Source organism: Phragmites australis, chromosome 9 (assembly GCF_958298935.1).
Source record: "Phragmites australis chromosome 9, lpPhrAust1.1, whole genome shotgun sequence".
NCBI classification, from domain to species: Eukaryota; Viridiplantae; Streptophyta; class Magnoliopsida; order Poales; family Poaceae; genus Phragmites; species Phragmites australis.
Window position 1 is genome coordinate 4328424 of NC_084929.1, and position 23223 is coordinate 4351646.

At 42.2% G+C, this 23223-nt stretch overlaps 2 protein-coding genes across 2 annotated transcripts; one reads left to right on the top strand and one right to left on the bottom strand.

Moving 5' to 3' along the window:
- The first annotated feature begins 163 nt into the window (after positions 1-163).
- On the top strand, positions 164-3776 carry LOC133928473 (U1 small nuclear ribonucleoprotein A-like). The gene is made up of 5 exons (XM_062374810.1): positions 164-388; positions 1030-1202; positions 1670-1763; positions 2660-2748; positions 3251-3776. The coding sequence occupies exons 1-5, from the start codon at positions 286-288 to the stop codon at positions 3539-3541; spliced, it is 750 nt and encodes a 249-aa protein (XP_062230794.1). The 5' UTR covers positions 164-285; the 3' UTR covers positions 3542-3776.
- A 17132-nt stretch (positions 3777-20908) lies between these two features.
- Positions 20909-22856, bottom strand: LOC133928474 (mediator of RNA polymerase II transcription subunit 28). The gene is made up of 3 exons (XM_062374811.1): positions 22593-22856; positions 22009-22121; positions 20909-21270 (listed from the first exon to the last, which is right to left on the bottom strand). The coding sequence occupies exons 1-3, from the start codon at positions 22783-22785 to the stop codon at positions 21136-21138; spliced, it is 441 nt and encodes a 146-aa protein (XP_062230795.1). The 5' UTR covers positions 22786-22856; the 3' UTR covers positions 20909-21135.
- Positions 22857-23223: the final 367 nt, after the last annotated feature.

Here is a 23223-nt window from a genome sequence, read left to right on the forward strand (position 1 = left end):
TAAGAATTTCTAGAGTTCGGGATAACCAGCTCCAAAAATTCTTAAAAAATCTTTAAGCTACAGCTTTGTCAAACAAATCATTATACTCTAACTTTAAATTTTTTAGCTAGTGATGATCGGCCCAATTTTTTTTTTAAGTTGGACTGTTGGAGGTCTGCCAAAAAGAGACCCAACGAGATTGACCACCAACAAAGCCCAACCAGAAACGAACAGAGGAGAGAGAAAACGCAGCATCGAGGAGAGAGAGCTCTGGAGCTCGAGCGCTGCGGCGAGGGGAGGGGAGAGATGAGCGGAGAGGCGGCGGCGGGCGGCGGCGGGGAGGCGAACGGCATCCCGCCGAACGTGACCATCTACATCAACAACCTCAACGAGAAGATCAAGCTTGAAGGTACCGCACCGCTCTCCTCTCCCTCTCTCTTATTCCCTTCGCTAAACCCTAGGGATTTACGCGGAAAATTTTCCTGTAATCTTTACGCCTCCGTCGGAAATATCGCATCTTTGCGGATATTTGGGCGCATTGCCCTAGGCTGCCGGCAGTGGAAATCATGGCGCCTTGCTACTGAAGCCGTAATCGGATGGTAAAGTTGTCATATTTGACTCTTTATGGTGCTAAGTAGTCCTTTTTCGGGCTGTAGTGCAGATTGCTGTTATTTGATGAATGCGAGCGTGTGTTGTGCTCGGCCGATTCTGGCGTGGGGACAGGCATAGACTTCTGCAGATATTTGCATCCAAAAGGAGCGATTGCTGCTGCTGGGTTGGGGAGTGTGGATTTAGTGGTTCCGTGTGAATTGTGTTAGACAAGCCGGGGTGCGTTTAGTTTGGAGATGAAGTTTCGTGCTTCGGGAGCTGTATCCTATAGTCGTAGCAATTCTCCTGTTTGATATGCTGGGTTAACAAGATTGATTTTTTTGTCTGAATTTGGGAACTGAAGAAAATCAGGAATTATATTACTTGCTGCTGTTCTCTGTTCACCTTCGCTTCATCCTTTATTTTGTTATAGATGAGAATAATTAGCTGAAATCTTTGCAGAACTTAAGAAGTCCCTCAACGCTGTTTTCTCCCAGTTCGGGAAGATTCTTGATGTTCTTGCTTTCAAGACTTTGAAGCATAAAGGCCAAGCATGGGTTGTCTTTGAAGATGCTGCATCAGCAACTGAGGCTCTAAAGAGGATGCAAGACTTTCCCTTCTATGACAAACCTATGGTGAGTTAACAGCTGAACTGTGGCTGCAGCTTGATTGTCCCCTAATTTGATCACTCAATACGACTGCTCTGCAATATCCTGCTGTCTTTGGCTTAGTGGGCAGATCTATTGGGTTTGCGAATTTCATGTTGGGAAAGAAAATGTACTGTTGCCCTTGGTATCATATTATCACGGCTTTGGAAAACTAGCAAAGCTTATTGATATTATTAAGGTTGTAACTTCTATGCTGTGTTTACCCGTGCACCTTCAAAGACATGTGACTGATAAACTAGTTTGTTAGGCTTTAGGCTTATATTGTGTTGGTAAATTAAGTCTTCTTATCAGATATTGGTCAAACTGTACAACTCAATATGGTCTACAAGTGTGTTTTCATCTGCTTAACTTTATTTCATTTTGGCACCAAGAAAACGTGTCACTTATATTTTTGATTTGCTTTACCTCCTGAATTCTTTATTGTTTGAATTCAGAGAATTCAATATGCCAAGACCAAGTCAGATATTGTAGCAAAAGCTGATGGCACCTTTGTACCTCGAGAAAGAAGGAAGAGGATCGATGAAAAAAGTGAGATGCTGGCTAACATGCCTTTTCTTTTACATTCGTTGTTTAACTGATGCAATTATGTCTGCTTAGGTATCAATGCTTTAGCTCTTCCTGACTATCTTGATGTTCAACACATCCTTTAACTTGGAGACATTAGGATTTAAGTTTAATTAATCCGTCCTATATTAACACTTAACACCAAATACTTCTGGTGTACTTCATAAAGATTGATTGAAATATGTTCTGAAGATGGAGTCTTGCATTCATCGGTGTTTAGTGGGCTAAATATGGGTCATGAGGGTATTGGTGTCTCTGTCATGATTCCTCTTTGTTGTGGTTGTGATATTGGCACTTCAATGTTGAAACAGTCGGAATTAATCAATTAACTGAGGCATTAACATTTCTTGTGGTCCCTTGTTCAGTGTAAAGCTTTGTTCAGTATCAAATGGTAACCGATAATGATTCTCAAGCTATTTAACAAGAAACTATTTTTTTTAGGAATTTAACAAGAAATTATTGTGAATATAGATTTTCAATCATGATCAATAGATGCATTTTCCTATTACTACAATCTTGAATTGTTCAATGATTATTTTCTTTTCTTAATGAGTTGTGACAAATGCCTTAATTTGATCCAACTTGACTCTAAGCTTACACTTGTTGTTTCTTCTATTAGGATGTTAATACTAAATTGAATATAAGCATCTGGTTCAGCAAGGAGGTTTTCTCCTGACCTGAGAATCAGTTATCTGTTCTGTTTACTAGACATAGCCTTACAGACTCTTGACTCTGTAGGAAGAATTGCTGCTGGCTAGGATGAACTTGTCCTGGTTATGGGCTTATGGAAACTTTGCTCACCTTCATATTTCTTTTTTGAGAGCAAATCTCATTAATTTGATCGTTCTTGAATAATGCAGCTGAAAAGAAGCAGAAGCGCGAGCAGCACCACGATGTTAGTCAAGTTGGCTTGGGTGTAAATGCTTACCCTGGTTATGGGGCTCCTCAGGTGTGTACTGCAGAATAGACTGAAATCATATTTCTGCTTCGTTGCTTTTGCTTTTGCTTTTCTTTTGTGATGTTTAAAAGTACGCCTTTGGTGTTCCAACGAGTTGCATATGTTTGAGCATCGGCACCAAGATCCAGTCATCTTAGTTCTTTTTATTCACACAGTATTTCTTACAGATTTTCTGCTCTAAATTTCATCATTCTGTATTGGCAAATGAATTTTGCATTTCTATGCATGATCCAGCGATTCTCATTGCAGACATGTTAGGAAAAATTGCCTTAAAAAATTGAGCATTCATCCAGCAATGTTCAGTAGCTTGAGATTTAGGTGTGAGCATGATGTCGCAGCTCTATGCTCATGTATTGCATGACATTATAGATATAACGCCGGTGCATTGAACATGTTTTCTTATTTAATTGCATTTCTCTTTTGTGTTGCATTGTTATCTTCAGCCCATTACTTGATATGAGTCCTCAACTTACATGACTTGGTTTTTGTACAGCTCACTCAGATACCTTTTGCTGGAGGACAGAAGGTCATGATGCCAGAGATTATTGTACCAAACAACATCCTATTTGTCCAAAACCTTCCACACGAGACGACCCCCATGATGCTGCAGATGCTTTTCTGCCAGTACCCTGGTTTCAAGGAAGTGAGGATGATCGAGGCAAAGCCTGGAATCGCTTTCGTGGAGTACGGAGATGAGACGCAGGCCACTGCTGCCATGAACGCTCTCCAAGGCTTCAAGATTACAAAAGATAACCAGATGCTTATCACATACGCGAAAAAGTAACGAGCTCCCAAGCTGTATTGACTTGATGAATGAATGTTGTATTCTGAGTTTTGTGCAATTGGTAGATTTCCATCATGTGTTAGGTAGACTACATCCTGCATAATCCGGTTAAGTGTACGGCTTAGCTGCGGTTGTGTGCGTTTCAGAGACACATAATGAGAACTATTGTTGTCTCAGTTTCTGCTAGGGATGTTTTCCTGTTCCTTGGCTCCATTAATCTCGTTTCTGTTGGGCAGCTCACTGTGTTATTGTATTTTGTTGGGTTTGGTGATTCTTCTTGCGTTGTGGAAAGTCGATGTCTCATTGATATCGTCCATAGGGGTTCCAAGGGAGTTCTACATCCTTGATCGCTTGGGTTTCCCTTCTCTACAGGTGGTGTCCCACTTGAGAATAATCCACATGTTATTGGCTTTTTGTGGTGTTTGAGGTGTATGTCCATTATTTTTTGTAACTTTATTTTTATAGGTACTTATAAATTTATACTTTTATGAAAGAATTTCAAAAGATAAATCTAATATTACGATTTCATATAATCAATCTAGATATATCAATGGTCAAACTTTAGAAAGTTTAACGGTACGGATTATAGGACAACAAATAGAAAAGAACGAAGGGAGCAATAATGTTCTGGTACAAGTTGAAGAGAAGATAATCGCTATTCACGTATTGAAGTCAGTTAGCATTTCGTTGGACTCGAATGAGTTTTCACTCACGCAGTCCCGGATATTGCAACACTCTTTCCGCATGTTTCGAAGTCACCGAGTGAGATACAGATGGCAATTTCATCTACCGAGGCTTTCGATCCAAGCTATTCATCTAGAGACATAAAGGATCAATAAATCGCTGCCCATTTCGTGTAAAAAATACTACCTCCCCATCTGGCGGTCGGGTCATGGTCCAGTCTTTTCTTCTGATTTTCTAGCTTTATTTCAGAGTATTCGTACCATAGTTTTGATTTTTTTCTTCTAAAAAAGATAGTGCTTGCACATGCTTTCATAACAAATGCCTTTTTTACAGTTTAGGTCTTCTAGCATGTACGTGTCATACTTCCCTTTCCTTCTTTGTCATGTTGCATGGGTGAGACACACTGTTATTCACGCTCAACCACCAAGTGCTAACTTTTGTTATGTTGTATGGGTGAGACGTATCGCTGTTCATGTATGACTTTCATTCGTCGAACACATATCCAAACTATAAATCAAACCAAAACCCTAATCCCCGTCACCCATTCCCATTCACTGCCGTCACCCATTCCCATTCATCACAGCCATCCAGCACTCCACCTCCCATACACCTTGCTCCGCCACAGCCGCGCACCTCTTCATCCCCCACGGTAGCCTCCTACTTCTTCGTTGTCTCCGGCGAGACATCCGCACCTCGCTCTGCTCATTCATCTCCGGAGCTAGATCCGTTCCCATTGCCTAGCTAACCCGTCTCTGATGGACCTCGCCTGGTCGCCTCTGCCACCAGTCCCACCCACCAGTGATCCTGCACCATCACGACAGGTGACACCCCCGCTGCCTCACCATCTCGACGACCACCACCGTTTGGCTGGTTGACCTCCTCATCCATCCCTCTAAGCCGAATGGTGAACCTAAAACCTAATAACCCAAATCCTCAACCCTAACCTAAATCAAGCTCAATGGAGTCACATACCTTGCTAGATAAGAAGGCTAGAGCACAAAGCTCATCACATAGTACGTATTTCACATGCTTTCACCCCCCAAAACTCATTGGAATGATAATTAGTGGTTCCATTTTAACAATCAAATGTTTTTTTTTACGTATTTTAGGTCCTCTATTAGAGCATGCACATTTCATCCTTCCCTTGCCTTCTTTGTCATGTTGTACGGGTGAGACACATCGTTGTTCACACTCAACCACCAAGTGCTAACCTTTGTCATGTTGTACGGGTTAGACACATCGTTGTTCACACATGGCTTTCATCCATCGGGAGCATAGCCACACTATAAATCAGACCAAAACCCTAATCCTTGTCACCCATTCCCATTCACCACTGCCACCCCTTGGCCCAACCCCCACCTCCCATAAACCTCGCTTTGCCATCGCAGCGCACCTCTTCATCCTGACGCTAGCCTCTTCCTCTCTTACTTCTGTTGAAATTTCTGGAAAAGTTTTAATGTTTTGTTGTCTTGGGCTGCTCTTGGGCTGCCAGAACTGGGCTCTGGTCGGGTTTTTGGCCCAGGCCCACCATGGGTGCCTTTTATGCGGCGTCTAGGGTTGGAAGGAGAGAACTTCCCTGGCTGCGATGTTCTCGATGGTAGAGGGCTGGCGGCGGCGGCGGCAGCAACAGCCTGCCGAGTTCTCTGGTCCCTTGGCTGGCTTTCAGCAGTGTCGGGGGCCTCGGTTTGTTGGGTGGCCGCAAGAATCTCGCTGAGGAGATGGGCGTCGGTCCTTCGCACCGAAGATAAGGCAGCTATATCTTCCCCTTCCTTTCTCTGGGTGCAAAGCACGAATCTGAAAAACTTTCCTCTTCCCCTGTGAACTCTCTCTGGATTTGCATCGGGAAGATAAGAGCCCGAGATCCTCTGGTGATATCTCTGGTGTTGTATTCTAGAGAGAAAGGGTTGGTGGCTGGAGCTGCAGCGTCGAGGCTCGACCGTATTGCGGTGGCAGTACGGTGAAGGGCTTTGTATCTCCGATCTCCTCTCACCGCCGGCGACGGAGGGTGATAGGTTTTCTGGGTCAGCGGCCTCCTAGCTGTGCCTAGCCTTCTTTCATATTGATTTCAATCAATTTTCGCTGTGAGTTTTCCTCCACTTCTCTGATAGCATGCTCTGTGATGATGAAATGTGTTTTAGATTGGGCTATTAGATGAGTACAATAGCTGAAAACTTGTGATCTGGATACTGATATGATGTTTCTGCTAAATGCACACCTTTGGACATAATTTGGTTGTTGCCTGAAATGAAAGTAGCTGGATACATGTGAATGTATACGGTTGTATGTTGAATACAATCTGATGCGCATGTATTGTCATTATAGTTTGCATTTCTGTCATTTGATCAGATGATGCAGTGGGCAATTCTATTCTGTATAGCCTAGCCATGACATCCTTCTGTTTGATTTCATACTTCTGTGTGGCTAAATGGTTCTGTTTGGCTAGTGAATTATGTCTAAGAATTCAGATCAGTCACTGTCCAGAACATATTTAATTTAGATGTCCAAATTCTTTAAGCTAGTTGAGATCTCATTAATAGCCCAATCTATGATAATATTAGAAGAACAATTAGGGAGCAAGACTTCTAAGTCTTGGGGCCAATTGTTGCATAAATCTGAGAGCAATACTATATATTTCACTTTTATGCAGCAATTACTTTTTGGGAATCATTCTCATATGCCTTATTTTGGTATTCAGCTATTACACCTGAGTGAGATGTTTGCTGCAGTTAGTTTTATCTTTCTCAGCTGCTTATTCATGTGTATAAATTGCTCAGTTGTTCGGTATCATATTTATATATATGGAATAAGATATATGCTCATCCTTTGGTACTATTTTATACATCAACTTCTTCGTTATCTTTGGTGAGACATCCCCACCTTGATCTTCTCCTCAATCTTCGGAGCTGGATCCGTCCTCGCTACCCAGCTAACCTGTCTTCGACTGACCTCTCTCCTCCGCCACCAGCTTCACCCACCAATGATCCTCCACCATCATGGCAGGAGACACCCTCGTTTCCTCGCCATCCCGACGGCCACCACCGCTTGGTCGGCTAACCTCCACATCCATCCCTCTAAGTAGAGGCATGGTGAACCCAAAACCTCAACCCTACCTAACCTAAATTGAGTTCGCCGGAGTCGCAAACCTTGCCCGATAAGAAGGCTAGATTACAAAGTTCATCGCACGATACATATTTCACATGCCTTCACCCCCCAACTCATTGGAATGATAATTACTCATTCCATTTTAATAATTAAATGCTTTTGTGTGTGTATTTTACATCCTCTGTCATAACATGCGCATTTCATCATTCCCTTGCCATCTTTGTCATGTTGCACAGGTGAGACACATCGTTGTTCACACTCAAACCACCAAGTGCTAACCTTTGTCATATTGTACGGTTGAAACACATCGTTGTTCATGCATGGCTTTCATCCGTCGGGCGCATAACCACACTATAAATCAGACCAAATCCCTAATCCCCATAACCCATTCCCATTCACCACCACTGCCACCCCTTGGCCCAACCCCCACCCAGCACTCCACCTCGCATATAGGTCGCTTCACCGCTGCAGTGCACCTCTTCATCCCCTACGCAAGTCTCTTCCTCTCCTACTTATTCATCGTCTTTGACAAGACGTCCCCACTTCACTCTCCTCCTCCGTCTTTAGATCTAGATTCGTGCCCGCTACCTAGCTAACCCGTATCTGATGGACCTTGCTTGGTTGCCCCCGCCACCAACCCCACCCACCAACAATCCTCCACCATCACGGTAGGAGACACCCCCACTACCTCACCATCCCAGCGGCCACCACCGCTTGACCGACTGACCTCTGCATCCATCCCTCTAAGCCGGGGCATGCTGAACCCAAAACCTAACAACCCAAATCCTCAACCCTAACCTAAATCGAGCTTGCTGGAGTCGCATACCTTGCTGGATAAGAAGGCTAGAGGATGAAGCTCATTGCATGATACATCTTTCACATGCTTTCACCCCCCAAAACTCATTGCAATGATAATTAGTCATTCCATTTAATAACCAAATGCTTTTTTGTGTGTGTGTATTTTAGGTCCTCTATCAGAGCATGCACATTTCATCCTTCCCTTGCCTTCTTTGTCATGTTGTACGGGTGAGATACACCGTTATTCACACTCAACTGCCAAGTGCTAACCTTGTTCATGTTGTATGGGTGAGACACATCGTTGTTCACACATGGCTTTCATCCATCGGACGCATATCCGCACTATAAATCAGAGCATAAGAGTCTTGGTTAGAGGACATAGCCATCGCCGAGCGTCCAATTGCACCCAAGAAGCCATGGTGATGTCCAAGCAAGCACCATAATGGCTTGACCTCAACCTTCTTCCACTCTCAAACCCATGTGATCCTAACTTTCTCCCCACCCAAGACCCAACTCCACCGCGGTGAGCCGTGACAAGAATTGCTAGATCTCGACTTTTCTTGACTCTAGGTTCCCTTCGATACTAGCTGGTTCCCCCTCCCTTGTCCTCCTCTCCCTCCCTCCCTTCCCCTCACCCTCTAATTAATGATTTACTAGTGTTTGTGTGCATGCAGGAGGAATTGGGTGTTCGGTTGCCACTAGAACTAAGGGTGCCTCATTGTCAGTGATGAGCGAGACTTGTTTCATTTCCGCATTGTCAGTAGTGTGTCGAGGAAGAGCATTATATTGGTGATGAAAGCGGCATCAACCATCATTTCGGCCACATGTATTAATGGATCCTATGACTATTAGAGCCAACCGGTGACCCTTTGTGAGTTTGTTAACATTGTCATCAGTCACTACATTCAACTGCATGATCTCCATCATCTCATCATCGGCCATACCATGGTAACATTGTTACTTTGATTATTGTGCTTTGTTCATAGTCCACGTGATGCAATGTTGGTTTCGACAAAAGACTTCCCCGCCTTTGATGCCAACACTATCTACTACCACCATTGTTGCAACGATGTCTTTATAAGATAGTGCCTCCTAAGGATCATCTATGTGTATCCCCATTGGAAACTGAGTCCAGGCTCTAGTATCCTAACACCTAGCCTTCAGGTCCTCGGACCATAGGTTCATCGTCTAGTCTTTTCTTCTGATATACTTGCTTTGTTTCAGAGAGTATTCTTACTGTAGTTTTGCCTTTTTCTAAAACAAAAGTGGTTGCACACATTGTAATAACAAAATTGAATTTTAAGTCGTGGCACATCCACATAACCCCCCAACACACACACACACACACACACACACACACACACACACACACACACACACACACACACACACACACACACACACACACACACACACACACACACACACACACACACACACACACACACACACACGTGTATGGGTGGATACACACCGTTGTTCACACTCAACCCCACACATGGGTTTCATCTATTGGATGCACAGTCACACTATAAATCATAGCATAGAGTCATAGTTGGAGGAGAAAGCTGTAGTCGAGGGCCTAACTACACCCTACAAGCTAGGGCAATGTCTAAGCAAGCATAGAAATGGCTAGAGATCGACCTTCCTCCATTATCGAACCTATGTGACGCTGATTTTTTATTCCCACCCAAGATCCAACTCTACCCCTCACCCTCTAATTCATGATTTTATGTTGTGCACACAAAAGAAATTGTGGGCGGATGGCTTGCCATGAGAATTGAGGGAACTTATCGCCGAGCAGCTCCATGTCAATGATGAGCAAGAATTGCTTCATTTTCGCTATCTGTCATGTGTTGATTAAGAGCATTGATGATAAAAGAAATATCACTTGCCATTTCCACCCCTAAGGTTGATCCTACTATCGGAGCCAACCGATGACACCATTTGTGAGTTTGCCAACATTGTCATCTATCGTCTTATTCAACAAAGTGTTGCCAATTTCGTTGAGCGAGGCTTTGGAGTCTACCCAAGCTATTTGTTGTGACATAAAGTTTCAGTAAAGTGCTGCCAAATTTGTTGAGCAAGGATTTGGAGTCGATCCAAGCTATTCATCCTAGTGAGATAAAGAGTTAATAAAGCACACCCATTTCATCTAAAAATCGACCTCTTGGGCTCATCATCTAGGCTTTTCTTTAGATTTCCTTGAAGTTTCTCCGCCTTTCTTCTAAAAAAAAAATTGTTTTTTTACACATGTTTTATATACAAAATGTCTTTTACACATTACACATTTTATTAAAAAATGTTTTTTACACAAGTTTTTTACAAAATGCCACCCCTTCCCTTCTTTATCTTGTAGCATAGGCATAGGTGTGAGTGTGGATGTACCACGGTTCACACTCAACTGACACAAGTTTTAGGAAGGCACAAAGAAGGATCAAACAATAGTCCCCATGGGGTTTCATTTGTTGTATGCACCAATGCATTTTTAGATAAAACTGTCACCGCCATCACCATTCCATCGTGAGAAGCCATGGAGATGTCCAAGCAAGTACGGGGATGGCAACCTTCCTCAACCCTAACCCATCTGATCCTGTGGAATGAGCGCTATCTCCATCCCCATGTATCTACCAACTTTTCCCAACAATTTGTAGTATATTTGTTTAAGTATCTGCCATAATTATGGGTAATGAGTTTATTGGGAATTATGTTATTGGAAATTTGCTAAAACTGTCGGAAAATATATGACTTTATACACCCAAGAAAATACTAAAGAGTACTAAATTGTCGGCCACTCATACATTACTATCAGTACAGATTGAATATCTTGTAGTGGAGTGACGGTCCCTAGCTATTACTTCGACATTGTGCTGTGCTCCTTGGCCCGCACAACATGGTGTTGGCTCTGATGAAGGACTTTCCTGCCTTTTTTAATGAAGGAATAAATAACTTATTCCGGTCTCTACACAAAGTTATGAACGCAGCCGTTTATTATTACAAAGTTTAATATAACACCTGCATTCCGGATAAATTATGGAAAAACAAGAGTATACTTAACATTGGCCGGTCCAGGTCAAGATCGAAGTCTATTACTAAACCGCCAACCAAATTGGGCATAAATCTCCATCACTGCTGTTTCTAATCTTCGACATGCATCTTTTATAAGAGGCCGATCTTCCGTCTTCTTCCACATTGCTGCAATGATGTCTTTGTAAGGCAGTGCCTCCTAAGGGGCATCTATAAACCCCCGCAGGCCGGCAGCTTTGCTAGATGTATAAACCCCCGCAGGCCGGCAGCTTTGCTAGATGTCTGACCTCCTGCGTCACTGATGTTGGCGACGTCAATTGCCACACTGGTTATGAAGAGCAAGAGTTGAGGGAGATGATTGCGGAGGCAGAGCTAAACCTAGGGATTTGACTAATCCATTGGGACTTTCCTTTTTTATTTGGAAGCAGAGTATGATAGCCATGAAAGGGGAACATCTGTTAATAAGGCTTAGTTCCACTGTTCTTTATACTAGACATGGTTGTACTTCGAATAAGTGTTGCCTTACTGATGTGATCAGACAAGAATAAATGACAACTTAGTGATATGTTATCAATGATCTAGGAAGCTTATTGCCAGTTGCATTTTCTTGTCTATGTTGTTTGTTAGAGCTAACTTGGTTTCTATGGCTTACAAATCAAGTCTAGCTTATCTCAAATAATGATGTACGCTGTTTTCCAACTCTAATATGCTACAATGTAGCGAGAGACAATGGTATACCCACCGGACTGGATAGTTTATGAGGCTCCACGTTTCAAGTTATGAAGTGCCGCGTTTTTGAATTTTTTTAAATATTACTATTTTATACATAAATTTAAAACATAATATGTAAATTATGAAAATTACAAAATAATATCTATTTACGTTCTGGTACAACGAGAAAGGGGTTCTCACGTCCTCATGATGTGAAAAAGGGGTTTTCGTGTCATGAGGGCTCGAAACCATTTCTTACAGTACCAGAACGCGAAAATAGATTTTTCTTGTCCTGATTGCACGAAAAAATTTGTTCGCATTCTGAGCACGCGAAAATATTCTTTTCGAGTCCTGACGACGAGAAAATATGATTTGCATGGTAGAATTTTCTTAGCGCCATAAAATTATTTTGCTTTTGCATTCTATGAATTAACATATTTGTTGTACGAAAAATTGTTAAATGTATTTACATTTTATTGTATGCATGAAAAACTATTTAACGAAAATTTTATTTCTACCGCTCGAAAAGATATTTAGCGTGAAAATATTATGCTGCTTTTTTATTTTGTGATTCAATTTATTTCTTATACGGAATATAATATGGAAAAAAATCATAGAATCACTTGTCGACAACGGGAGGTAGCTGATAAACATTATACGGGAGGCTATAATTTTTTTTAAACAATAATATTTGTAAAGCATAAGTATCATAGAACCTGGCACAGAGGTTACATACGCTAATAAACATTACATGGAGCATGAGTTTATCGTTGTAGTGCAAATGTACCATAACCATAAAGAGATGACATAACAAACGTTGACATGTATGATACGCCTAAAGACTAATTTAATAGCGTGCCACTGTTAAATCTAACATGTCTTAGGGAATGAAAATAGGCCAGGTTACAATAGATGCTCTATACTGAGTGCACCTAGGATATTTGCTCTTTCGCACGGCATCGAGGCCCTCCGCCTTAGCATGACGGGCTCTCTCCCGCTTCCTTTCCCTCTTTGCTTCGCGTGCTTCAGTTGCGGCGTGCTCCTTCGCTGCCTTCCTCATGTGCTCCTCCTTTTGACGCTTCAGTCACAGTTCCTCCCGCTGTTGCTCGTATTCTCAACGTTCATAAGCTTGCCTCCTCCACCGCATGCTCATGTCGACTCACCGCTTCTGGTTCTCAGTTTGCTCCATGTTTAGTCATCCCATGAAGTCACATATAGGTGGAGGAGACTGGAGAAATGAAATAAGAGAGAAGATTAGTAAGACAGTGCATGAGATCATATGGAAAGTGCCACAAGAGTGATCTATGTCGCTATACTGGTGGGTACTTATACGGTACATGTCAAGGTGGGTCGTACTGGTAGTTGGCACATATGAAGAAGCGTCTGCCATAGGTGTAGGAGATGTCCTGGGACTCGCGTAGCCTACAAGGGTCGCCATAGAAGCACATTAGTGGTTCGACCCTCTGGGGGATGAAAATCCTCAAATGTTTCTTGGATGAACTTGGTGGAGCTAAGGAAGACATTGTAGTTGAGAGAGCTGAGAAAGGAGTGGTGTATCCATGATTGAGGGTGTAGTTATTTATGGTGGCTGGGGCTGGTGCATGGACTGAGTGCATAGGCATGTTCGACCCTCTAGGGGATGAAAATCCTCCAACGTTTCTTGGCTGAGCTTGGTGGAGCTGAGGAAGACATTGTAGTTGAGAGAGCTGAGAAAAGAGTGGTGTATCCATGGTTGAGGGTGTAGTTATTTATGGTGGCTGGGAGCTAGAGCATGGGAGTATTGTGCATATGGAGTGGTTCCTTTTACATAATGCAAGAACAGTCTCAAATAATGATCAACGATACAAGGACCCGTGTTTCGTCGCTAATTTTGTGAGATAAAAAAGGTCTGTAGTATAACGGCCAGTGATAATTCATTCGAGTACGGTTACATAACACAATTGTGTTCATATGGTATAGATGGAGGTCCCTTTTATTGACGAAGGGCATCGGATATTCTGTTAAGCTCATCATCATACGTCGTGGTAGGGAAAAACCTATGCATGATTCAATGCTGCAGTGCGATGAGGTGATGGGTCACTATAGTTTGATAATAGGCTGGTGCAGTCTAGGTTATTGACTTTTCAATGCTACCCTGTATAGGCTGGTGCAGTCTAGCCAATAGGCTTTTCAGTGCTGCCACATCTATCCACTACCACTAGGACTTCTTGTGACCTCGAATTGAATCGAGACAATGATGTGTTCTCATCCTCTCGATGGCCCCATTAATCCACCGCCTCCACACCCACATTTAGATGTCTATGGTAGAGACTACTATGGAAGCCACAATTCTCTTCCTTGCTCATTTTGCCCGCCATGTCGGCATGAAGATGATGCTGTAGTCCAAGTTTATGAGCATTTCGGTGCCACAAGTTATCGATTCTTCTATTGTCCATATTACAGAGTAAGAATAAATAATACTCACTTTCTTTCCTATTTTCTAAACACCATTTACTTACCTCATCTATCATTTTTTCTAGATGGATGATTATGGGTTCCAATACTGGATTGACCCACGGGTAGAACCATACATTTAAGAATACATCCGTCACATGCACATCGTTATTGAGAAACTACAGGAACAATTGCGCCAAGAGAGAGACAGCAATGTCAGAAAGCATTATATCCCACCTCGCATGCCAGGTCAGAGGAACAACTGGGAGTAATATGGATGTGTTCTAGTGATCGGATGTACTACCTTAGCCTTAAGTAATATTTTCTTGTACCATATTGTTTGTAATTAAATAAATTGTACCCCGTCATGTAACATTGTATTTTGTTTGCACGCATAATAGTAGTAGGATTTGTAACGCGAAGGGTTTTGATTTGGAAAGTTGCAAGTGAACGATTTATTGCCTGACAGGACAGCACGCATATACGTTCGAAATCAGATAAGATTGCATGATGCTACGCTTTGAGATGGAATGAGAACACAGGTAATAAAAACATGGCTGATAACATAGTACTGACATAAACATCCTACATGATACGACAATCACATAATAGAAATAATATAAAAATATCCAAGTACAGTGTAATGGCGCAGTCAAGGGGCTAATAAAATGGAAAGTTAAACAAATTACTTTTATTAACTATAAAAGCAACACAGAATACTCCTGACCCCTACCCCACCCCTACTCTGGGCCCTGCCTCTGGCACGCTTTCGCTTATGTGCTGACGCTGGAACGTCTACCTACTCCACCTCCCGAGGATGCTCGTATGCGGAACATGTGTACCAATTGGGTGCGTGATGCTCACATCTAGGCAACTGGTGGGGACCATAGGTGCCTTCCGTCTCCTACTGCGTAGTTTGAGTGGGTGGAGGTGCACTGCACAGCTGAGAAGGGCCCATCACTTCGGAGGACCCTCCGTACCAAGAAAGGGTTCCCACTGGAGTGCGATGAACTCCCAAAAACCTGTGTCGTAATCTTCATGCAGATCATATCTGCATTATACTGTGCAGAAACATGTGAGTATTGCCACATAATGCGCAATAAATCAAACATGGTGGAATGAAGAGTAAGCACATACCAGGTGTAGGAATAAACACAATGGTGCCAAAAGCAGAACCTCCTGGCTAGCTAGGTCGCACAGGCTAAGGACTAGTGTAGCCATGGTCGATCCACCCAGAGCCTCCTGCCTAGTCAGGGTGCGGAGGCTGAGTACTACCATAGAGCTGGTGGCTTGTCCATTTAGAGCGTGCTGGCTACTGTAAAACTACTGGTCAAAAGTGGATGAAGGTCTTGGGGGCCTCTGCGTGGAATGTGTGGCAGACGAGTCATGTACAATGACGTCGGGCTTCCAACGCGATGTGCACTCCATGATACATCATCCCTTTGTGGCCAAACGGGAGAACGCTTTAATGATATCATCAATCTCCATACCACATGTGTCTTGCTCACGCAGTCTAGTAGCTAAATTCATCGACTCCTCGCGAATCTCTCTCCTGATGTCAGACTACCGTAGATGAGAAATCATTACCACCAGTAGTTATGTGAATATAAACATCGATGAGAATTTGCACATTTCACGTACCACATAGTGTAGCGCCACTCATGCGTGTCCTGGGTAAAGGGAAGCAGTGGTAGCAGAGGGTCGACATGGCGGGTCCTCGACATGAAGGAGACATGTATGAGTCTGCAAAGTGTACCATTGGAGGTATTGCTAGTAACTATAGTCGTTGTAAGGCGTACCATACTTGATCACGTTCTTAAGAGCGTGGCCCCACTGCTGCAACTAGGGCTGCAACCTGTTGGTCATGTCAACTAAGCTCTTTTGTGGCCTCTTCATCGAAAACCTAAAATGTAGTTTCAATTAGACAAATGCAACACATAAAATACGATGAGGTAGGTGACATTATAACTTCTGGGTGTACTGTAGTAGGAGCACAATCTCCCAGCAGGACGGGGACCTCTTGGCACCATCCAAATTGGCGCATAACTCAATGCATGGTGTAGTTCTCGATGAATATGTAGAACACCAGCTTCTTCCTCATCATCCAAAACGCCGTGTCTCTGTAGCACAGGGCGAAGATCCCACGACCGATGGATCGTCAGAGCACGAAGTCAAAGGTGTACGCTCCCAAACAACCATCTCAGGCCACAGGTGGTAGAACTGAACTGTGAAAGCCTTGTACACGGAACGAACCCAAACTCCCTCCCATTGCGGTTACAAAATTACGATTCCTCTAAGTTAGGGAATGACCATTACACATACAAAATTTGCAGTTAGTTTGAAGGACGTAGATGTGAACATGGGTGCATCCACGATGTTGCCATGGGTGGATGTGAACATCACCCAACCGAACAACCGTAGTAGGTAAGCCTCCAGGTGTTGAGCAACCTGATGGTCCGTGGGGCCCTCGGTCATTTCCTCCACCTACATTGCATTGATTGTTAGTACCAATAATAAATGGACAAACCCTTTGCAATATGAAATTAAAGAAGCAACTAAAAATTATTACTAACCCTGAACTGCTCCATCCACTTCTTCTTTGATCCGTGCTTCTGATTCCCTGCAATTGGTAACACGTCCCCTACCAATGGCTTAGGTAGAACTCACTGGAACCTCTCAAACAAGTCATGCTACCAACCAAGTGGAGTGATTGAGGGGTCAATCGCTTCACTAAAAATTGGTAACCCAGTGAGCATGAAGACATCTTGTAGTATGATTTTTATCTCTCGAAACGGCATGTGGAACGTGTGTCTCCGACCTCCATTGGTCCATCAAAGCCGAAACAAGAGAACGGTCAAACATGAACCGCAGTGACAATTCCTCGTTGCCGTCGTCATCATCACTCTCTACCACCTAATGCGGACTCGCAACCTCATCCGTGGCCTGCACCATCCTTGTAAGAGGAAGAAGTCCCACGTGGTTCAACCTACAATACATGAGTTGAGTAGTTAAGATACAAAATAAAATATTGGTGCAGGGAAATTGAACTATTTGTATAACCTGCTGAACCACCGGGGTCAAGTCGCCAAGCCCTCAGAGGCGCACGCATCATCAACACAGGAACAGACATAGCACCACGTGTGGCCGGTAAGAAGCCGCAATGACGCTGGTCCAAGGAATGGTCCAGAAGCTCGTACGGTGGCTCCATCGCTGCAAATAATACACGGACGTTATACCGAGGATTTTACACAAATAATGCACAATGCGGAAAACACATAAAAAACTGGAAATATCGAACACATCTATTACACACAAATTATCGCATAATTCTTATATCAGGAACATAAGTAATACACAAATAATGTAACTTAGCTTTCACATCACGGACATCAATAGTACACTTAACTCCTGATTTAGGTGAACCATACTTGATCCATACTTCCAAAGGAAATCATGGTTTTCCATAACTTGCATCTTCGCTTTCTCATGCAAGTTCTATTGATCTGGGATGACAGTTTTAGAGGACTCATCATCATCATTATCATCATCATCATCGTCATCATCGTCCTCCATAGTTGCAGAATGCAATAAAGATTCTTCCTCGTGTACCGTGTTACGGCCCACGTTCTCAAGATCAACAACAATTCTTTCAATTTCCTCCCCTGCATCAGTCTGACCCTCAACCTGTGCCGTTTGCCTATGCACAACAACCTCCGCCTCAGCCGTATTACATTGCACAACTTCTTCCCTCAACACTGCATGCCCCCGTCTATCCTCTTCTTCTGCAGGTGTCGCTGCACTGCTACTGTCATACACTTCTCTTTGACAAGCCTGCATCAGTATATTAAACTCAGCCCCACGTTTCCTGCACCACTCCAACCATTTCGACCTTGTCCGTCCAACACACCAGTTTCAACTCTCAACAAACTGGATCTAATGTATGAGTTCACATGCAATGCACCGTAACAGAATAAATACTAAGGTCTAACTGAAAATATTGGGTGAACCACATTCTCATCTCCTTTATCTTTGTACTATCCGGGTTTGAGTGCTAAATAATAGTAAACGGAAAATTGCTCAGATCAACACTTGATGAAACATTATGGATTTGACCATTTCTATAGAAAACTCTAAGATTTATAGTGTTTGACATAACTGTGACCTAAAATAAATATATCGAATAAATTACCAAGTTAATTTCATATGACTAACTTCAAATGTAGCAAATAATAACTATATTCCTCTAAATTACTTAATCTAACACTCAATATCAAATTTTGTGAACCCTACATGTACCATAATATAATTCCTCGTAACCTAAAATGTAAATAATTCCCTGTACATCTCTAATTAAACTTACATAGATCTATAACAACAACTTCATAAAATTACGTAAATCTAAAACATTTTTACAAAGACAAAATATTTACTTTGCTTTAAGACCTATAATGCTCAAGACATATCTGGGACATGACATGATTTTTTAGCGAAATATAATTATTCTCAGCCTAAATAAAAAATTATATCGTCTAGGATTATAGAAGTACAAATATTATAAAATTACATAATTTACTATATATTAAAAATTGTATAAAACATAACTAAATTTAGAACAAATGTCTCAAATAAAATTATATGTTACATCTGTCTAATATGTATAATATACAACAAATACCTTAAATTAAATTGCACATCTATGATACCATTATTAAATCTATAATTAATTTTCTGACTCGTATATCCTAAAGTAAATATTGCATACATATAATAATTACAACCGAATTTTAATTATTTGTATGGACACCTACGACTACCAAATACCTCAAATTAAATTATACACATATGATAACATTACAAAACCTATATTTTATTTCATGACTGATTTATTCTATAGTAAATATTGCATCCGTCTAATAGTTATAACCTAATATTAATTATTTCTACGGACATCTATAACTAACAAAAAACTTTAAATTAAATTCTACATCTACAAAAAATATTATTAAATCTATAATTTATTTCTGTACTCATTAATTATTTCTACTAATATCTACAACAACCAAATATCTAATTATAAAAAAAACAATACTAACAAAAATACATAATTTTTTTTACCTTATTCCTCCTCCTCCCTTCTGCTCCCTCTCCCTCCCTCCTCTTCCCGCCTTCTTTTTCCTCTCCTTCTTCCTTGCTTTTTTCTCTCGCTCTCATGAATCGAGCGCTTGATCGAAATCCTAAAGGACACCGAGGGGAGGAGGGGTCGTGTAGCCGGGATAGGGTCAGTAGTTTTTGCACCCTAAGATGCGAAAACCTACCACGTGTCAGGTTTTCGTGTCCCAACTCGCGACTACTGATATGTCAGTAGTTTTCAAACTCCAAGGATGTAACAATGCCTTTTTCGCAGAGTGTTGGCGCGAAATCTTGCTCACTGTGTACACATGGGAATGTCACAGGTGTTTTCGTTTTTCCAGAGCGTGAAAACTACTTTTTTTTCCTTTCTCGCGATACCAAAACACGAATAGGTATTATTTTTGTAATTTAAGTATATTTTTGAAATTTACGTACAAAATAATAATATTTAAAAAAAATCCCCGCGTTTTTGTGCGTTTCAGGATCAGAGATGATTTGGAAACTAGTTTTGCAGTCATACGCATTCTCCATGTTAGTCCTGTGAGTGCACTAGCAAAGTCGAAGCTATCGACACCGTTGTATTGATGCCAGTCAGTCGAAAACCACTGGGTACGAGCCAATTATTGGCTGAGACAGGAACTGGAGGGCCGGCGCCGGTTTCCCACCACCTAGTCTTCAAGTCCCTGTTCTCCGAAACTTCATCGTCTCATACAATTAAAAATACAAAAATGCTTACAATTAAGGATTTTAATTTTTTTACAATTTTTTTACCTGTGAAAAGACCAAAATTCGTAAAATTTCACCAAAATTTCGATCATTTTTCATCCTTTGTTCTGTGAGTCTCACATGTCACTGAAAGAAAATGCTTACAACCAAAAAAATTCCGGTTCAAACGAAGAACATACATTGATATCACTACTTTCATCGTTGATTTAAGCCGTGATAGAGAAGACATTACTACCGGTTTGTGACTCAAACCGATAGTGATGGTGCTACTATCATTACTGGTATTGATAGTTGAAACATTACCATCGGTTTATGGCACAAACCGATAGTAATATTATACTATCACTGTCGGGTTGTTACTCAAATTGGTAGTGATTGACTATTATCACTATTGATTCAAAAACCGACAGTGTAGTAGTGACTAGCAAAAGAGCAAGCACAATGGTTTTTCATATCAATAATTAAGCGACTGAATATCGTAGACCAAATCTATACACAATTGGTATATTTCCTTGGATGTGTTACGTAGACTAAATCCAGGAAAATCATGTAAAATGAAACGAGCATTTCAGAAACTGTGATATCATAGAAAGAAAATTTTGCAGTCATTTATTCTGTCTATTAGTCCTGTCTGGTTATTTAAAATTGCATGTTTATATTGTTTTCATTTCCATAGGGTATGTTGGCAAACTTGAAGCAATCTACATCATTTTATTCATGCATGTTTCACACGAACACAACAAAGGCAAAAAAACATACAGAATACTAACTGCATAGACCATAAACAAATACAGCATCAAACATCGATAAGGGGCTTTGTTAGCACCTTCTGAGATAAAAACCAAAAAAACAATCGCCTGTTCACATGACTAGTCAGATCCTAAAAGCATGTTATGGTGGGTGGTCTGCTTGATGTAAACAATTTTCAAGGGCAAACATAACATTTGGCCACCTACGGGTTCATGGTCATCGAATCACACTTCTCAAACTCTTTCAAGCTCGGTGATGTGCTTGCCCAGCTGCTCCTTCAATTCTTTCTGCCACCCTTCAATCAGCTTCCTGTGCTTGGCAATAAGCTCAGACTTGGTCTTCAGTTCTTCCTCCATTGTAGTAATCTCCTGAATAGTGCAAAACCAAACATGTCAACAAGACGATAGATCTTGGGTGAGTGGGTATCCTAATTAAGACTGGTGACTATAGCACAAGGGATTTCTCTCAACCGCTACCAAGGCATTTTTACAGAATTGATTGCATGAAAATTTCATGTGCTCCGAAGGTGGTATAAAAGTACTAGGAAATTCCATTGGGAACACTGTTTTCTAGAAGTGAGAATTCAGCCAGGCTATCAGTTGAATTTTGTAGAAGTGGGTATACTTGAATTTTGTGTTAATAGATACTATGTTTTTTAGTACAGAATAGAACAAAAATATCCCATCACATTATTCAGTTTCAGATTTTCCTGAGTTACATACATATCTTTCTCTAGCAAAAAAAGGTGATGTCAGAATAGGATCCAGCAGTCTTTGTAGTGAAGCTAACACTGAATGTCACAAACTGACTGTAGCAAGTAGCAGCAGGTGATTTTTAAGTTAGCTATTCCTAAGGATAGCACCAACTACAAATGATTAAAATTAGGGCTGATCGAATCATCTGACATGTCAGGCATACTACCAATGAGAACTTGAACCCTTTCTCTCCCACCACTCCCCACTTTCCTTTCACCACTCTCTCCACCTCTGATCCGCCTTCAGCTCTCTGGCTACTCACTCTACCTCCCCTAACACGCACAATCGTGATGCCCCCCTACACACATCTTTACTCTGCTTGCGATTATACAAAGAAGAGGTGAAATATACCTTCCGAAGCATCTCTTCTGTTGCCGGTCGGTCCTCGCGCTGCAGGCTGATGAAGTAAGACTGGAGCTTCTTGGCAGCCTCCATGAAATCCCTCGCATGCCTCTCAACATCGACTGCTCCAGACAACACAAATTGACACTTTGAATCAACTGTTTGGTACTAGCGAATCACAAAAGCCAATTTAACTTCTGCGATAATGATATCCCGTTCAAAAAAAATCGGTGACAACAATTCATAAAAATTGTACACATACGCAGCATACAAAATGCCATCATCTCGTACTAGCAAACTGCAATCGAATATAAACAGCTAATAGAAGCTGGATTCCTCATCGGCGACGGGCATGGCATCAAAGAAAACAATCACAACAAAATGCTCGGGGGAAAGAACGAAGCTAGCTTTTCTCTAGGAAGAGCAAGGGTTTCCTCCTATAGATCTCGTAGGCAAAACAACAAACACCTGGCGCGCGAGGCGCCATGGACTGAACCAAACACGGCGAATCCTGAACGGGGGCGGCAACCACACGGATCAAGTAGAGGTGACGGCGAGGGGAGGAGAGGAGGGGACGGCGGCTAGGACCGTACTCTGGTGGGAGGACTGGAGGGAGCGGTCGACGGCCTGGAGCTCGCGCGCCGGGAGGCACGGCAGCAGCGCCGCTTCCAGCGCTGCCACGCACGCCAACATGTCCTCGCGCCCGGCCCTCGCGGGAGCCTGCTGCTGCTGCTGATGCGGCGGAGGGGTCTGCGCCGGCGACTGCGACGGCGGCGGCTCAGCCATGACGGAGGGAGAGAGGGAACTTGGGATCGCTTGCCTCCGATTTGTTTAGACAACTCCTCCTAAGACAAGAAAACGACCGTTCGTTGGAGGACGGACGGCTAGGATTATAGTTGCAACCAGCATATTCTGGGCCTGGATGGGCTCGGGCCGGGCTGGGCCGGGCCACAGGAAAGCCCAATTTATTGGGCACTCCTCTCGTCCACCTCGACTCGGATGCTAGGTGCAAAAGCTCAGGTTTTGTGTTTTTTTAAATAATATTAATTTAATGAAAAATTGCAAAAATATTATGCATTTTTCGGAAAATTACAAAAATAGTATCCTACTACAGTAGTGAGACATACGTGGGGAGCCTGTTGGGCCTAAAGAACCCATCGACAATTGATTTGCCGACAGAGTACTATTTTGTAATTTCCTGAAAATACATAATATTTTTGCAAT

What these genes read in the sequence shown, in the direction of transcription:
- LOC133928473 (XM_062374810.1), top strand. Translation starts at nt 286, where the DNA reads ATGAGCGGAGAGGCGGCGGCGGGCGGCGGCGGGGAGGCGAACGGCATC. An exon ending in CCTTCTATGACAAACCTATG is followed by an intron (nt 1,203 to 1,669) that starts GTGAGTTAACAG and finishes GTTTGAATTCAG; the next exon opens with AGAATTCAATATGCCAAGAC. An exon ending in GAAGAGGATCGATGAAAAAA is followed by an intron (nt 1,764 to 2,659) that starts GTGAGATGCTGG and finishes TGAATAATGCAG; the next exon opens with CTGAAAAGAAGCAGAAGCGC.
- LOC133928474 (XM_062374811.1), bottom strand. Translation starts at nt 22,785, where the DNA reads ATGGCTGAGCCGCCGCCGTCGCAGTCGCCGGCGCAGACCCCTCCGCCG. An exon ending in CCTCCAGTCCTCCCACCAGA is followed by an intron (nt 22,122 to 22,592) that starts GTACGGTCCTAG and finishes TGTCTGGAGCAG; the next exon opens with TCGATGTTGAGAGGCATGCG. An exon ending in CAGAAGAGATGCTTCGGAAG is followed by an intron (nt 21,271 to 22,008) that starts GTATATTTCACC and finishes TGCACTATTCAG; the next exon opens with GAGATTACTACAATGGAGGA.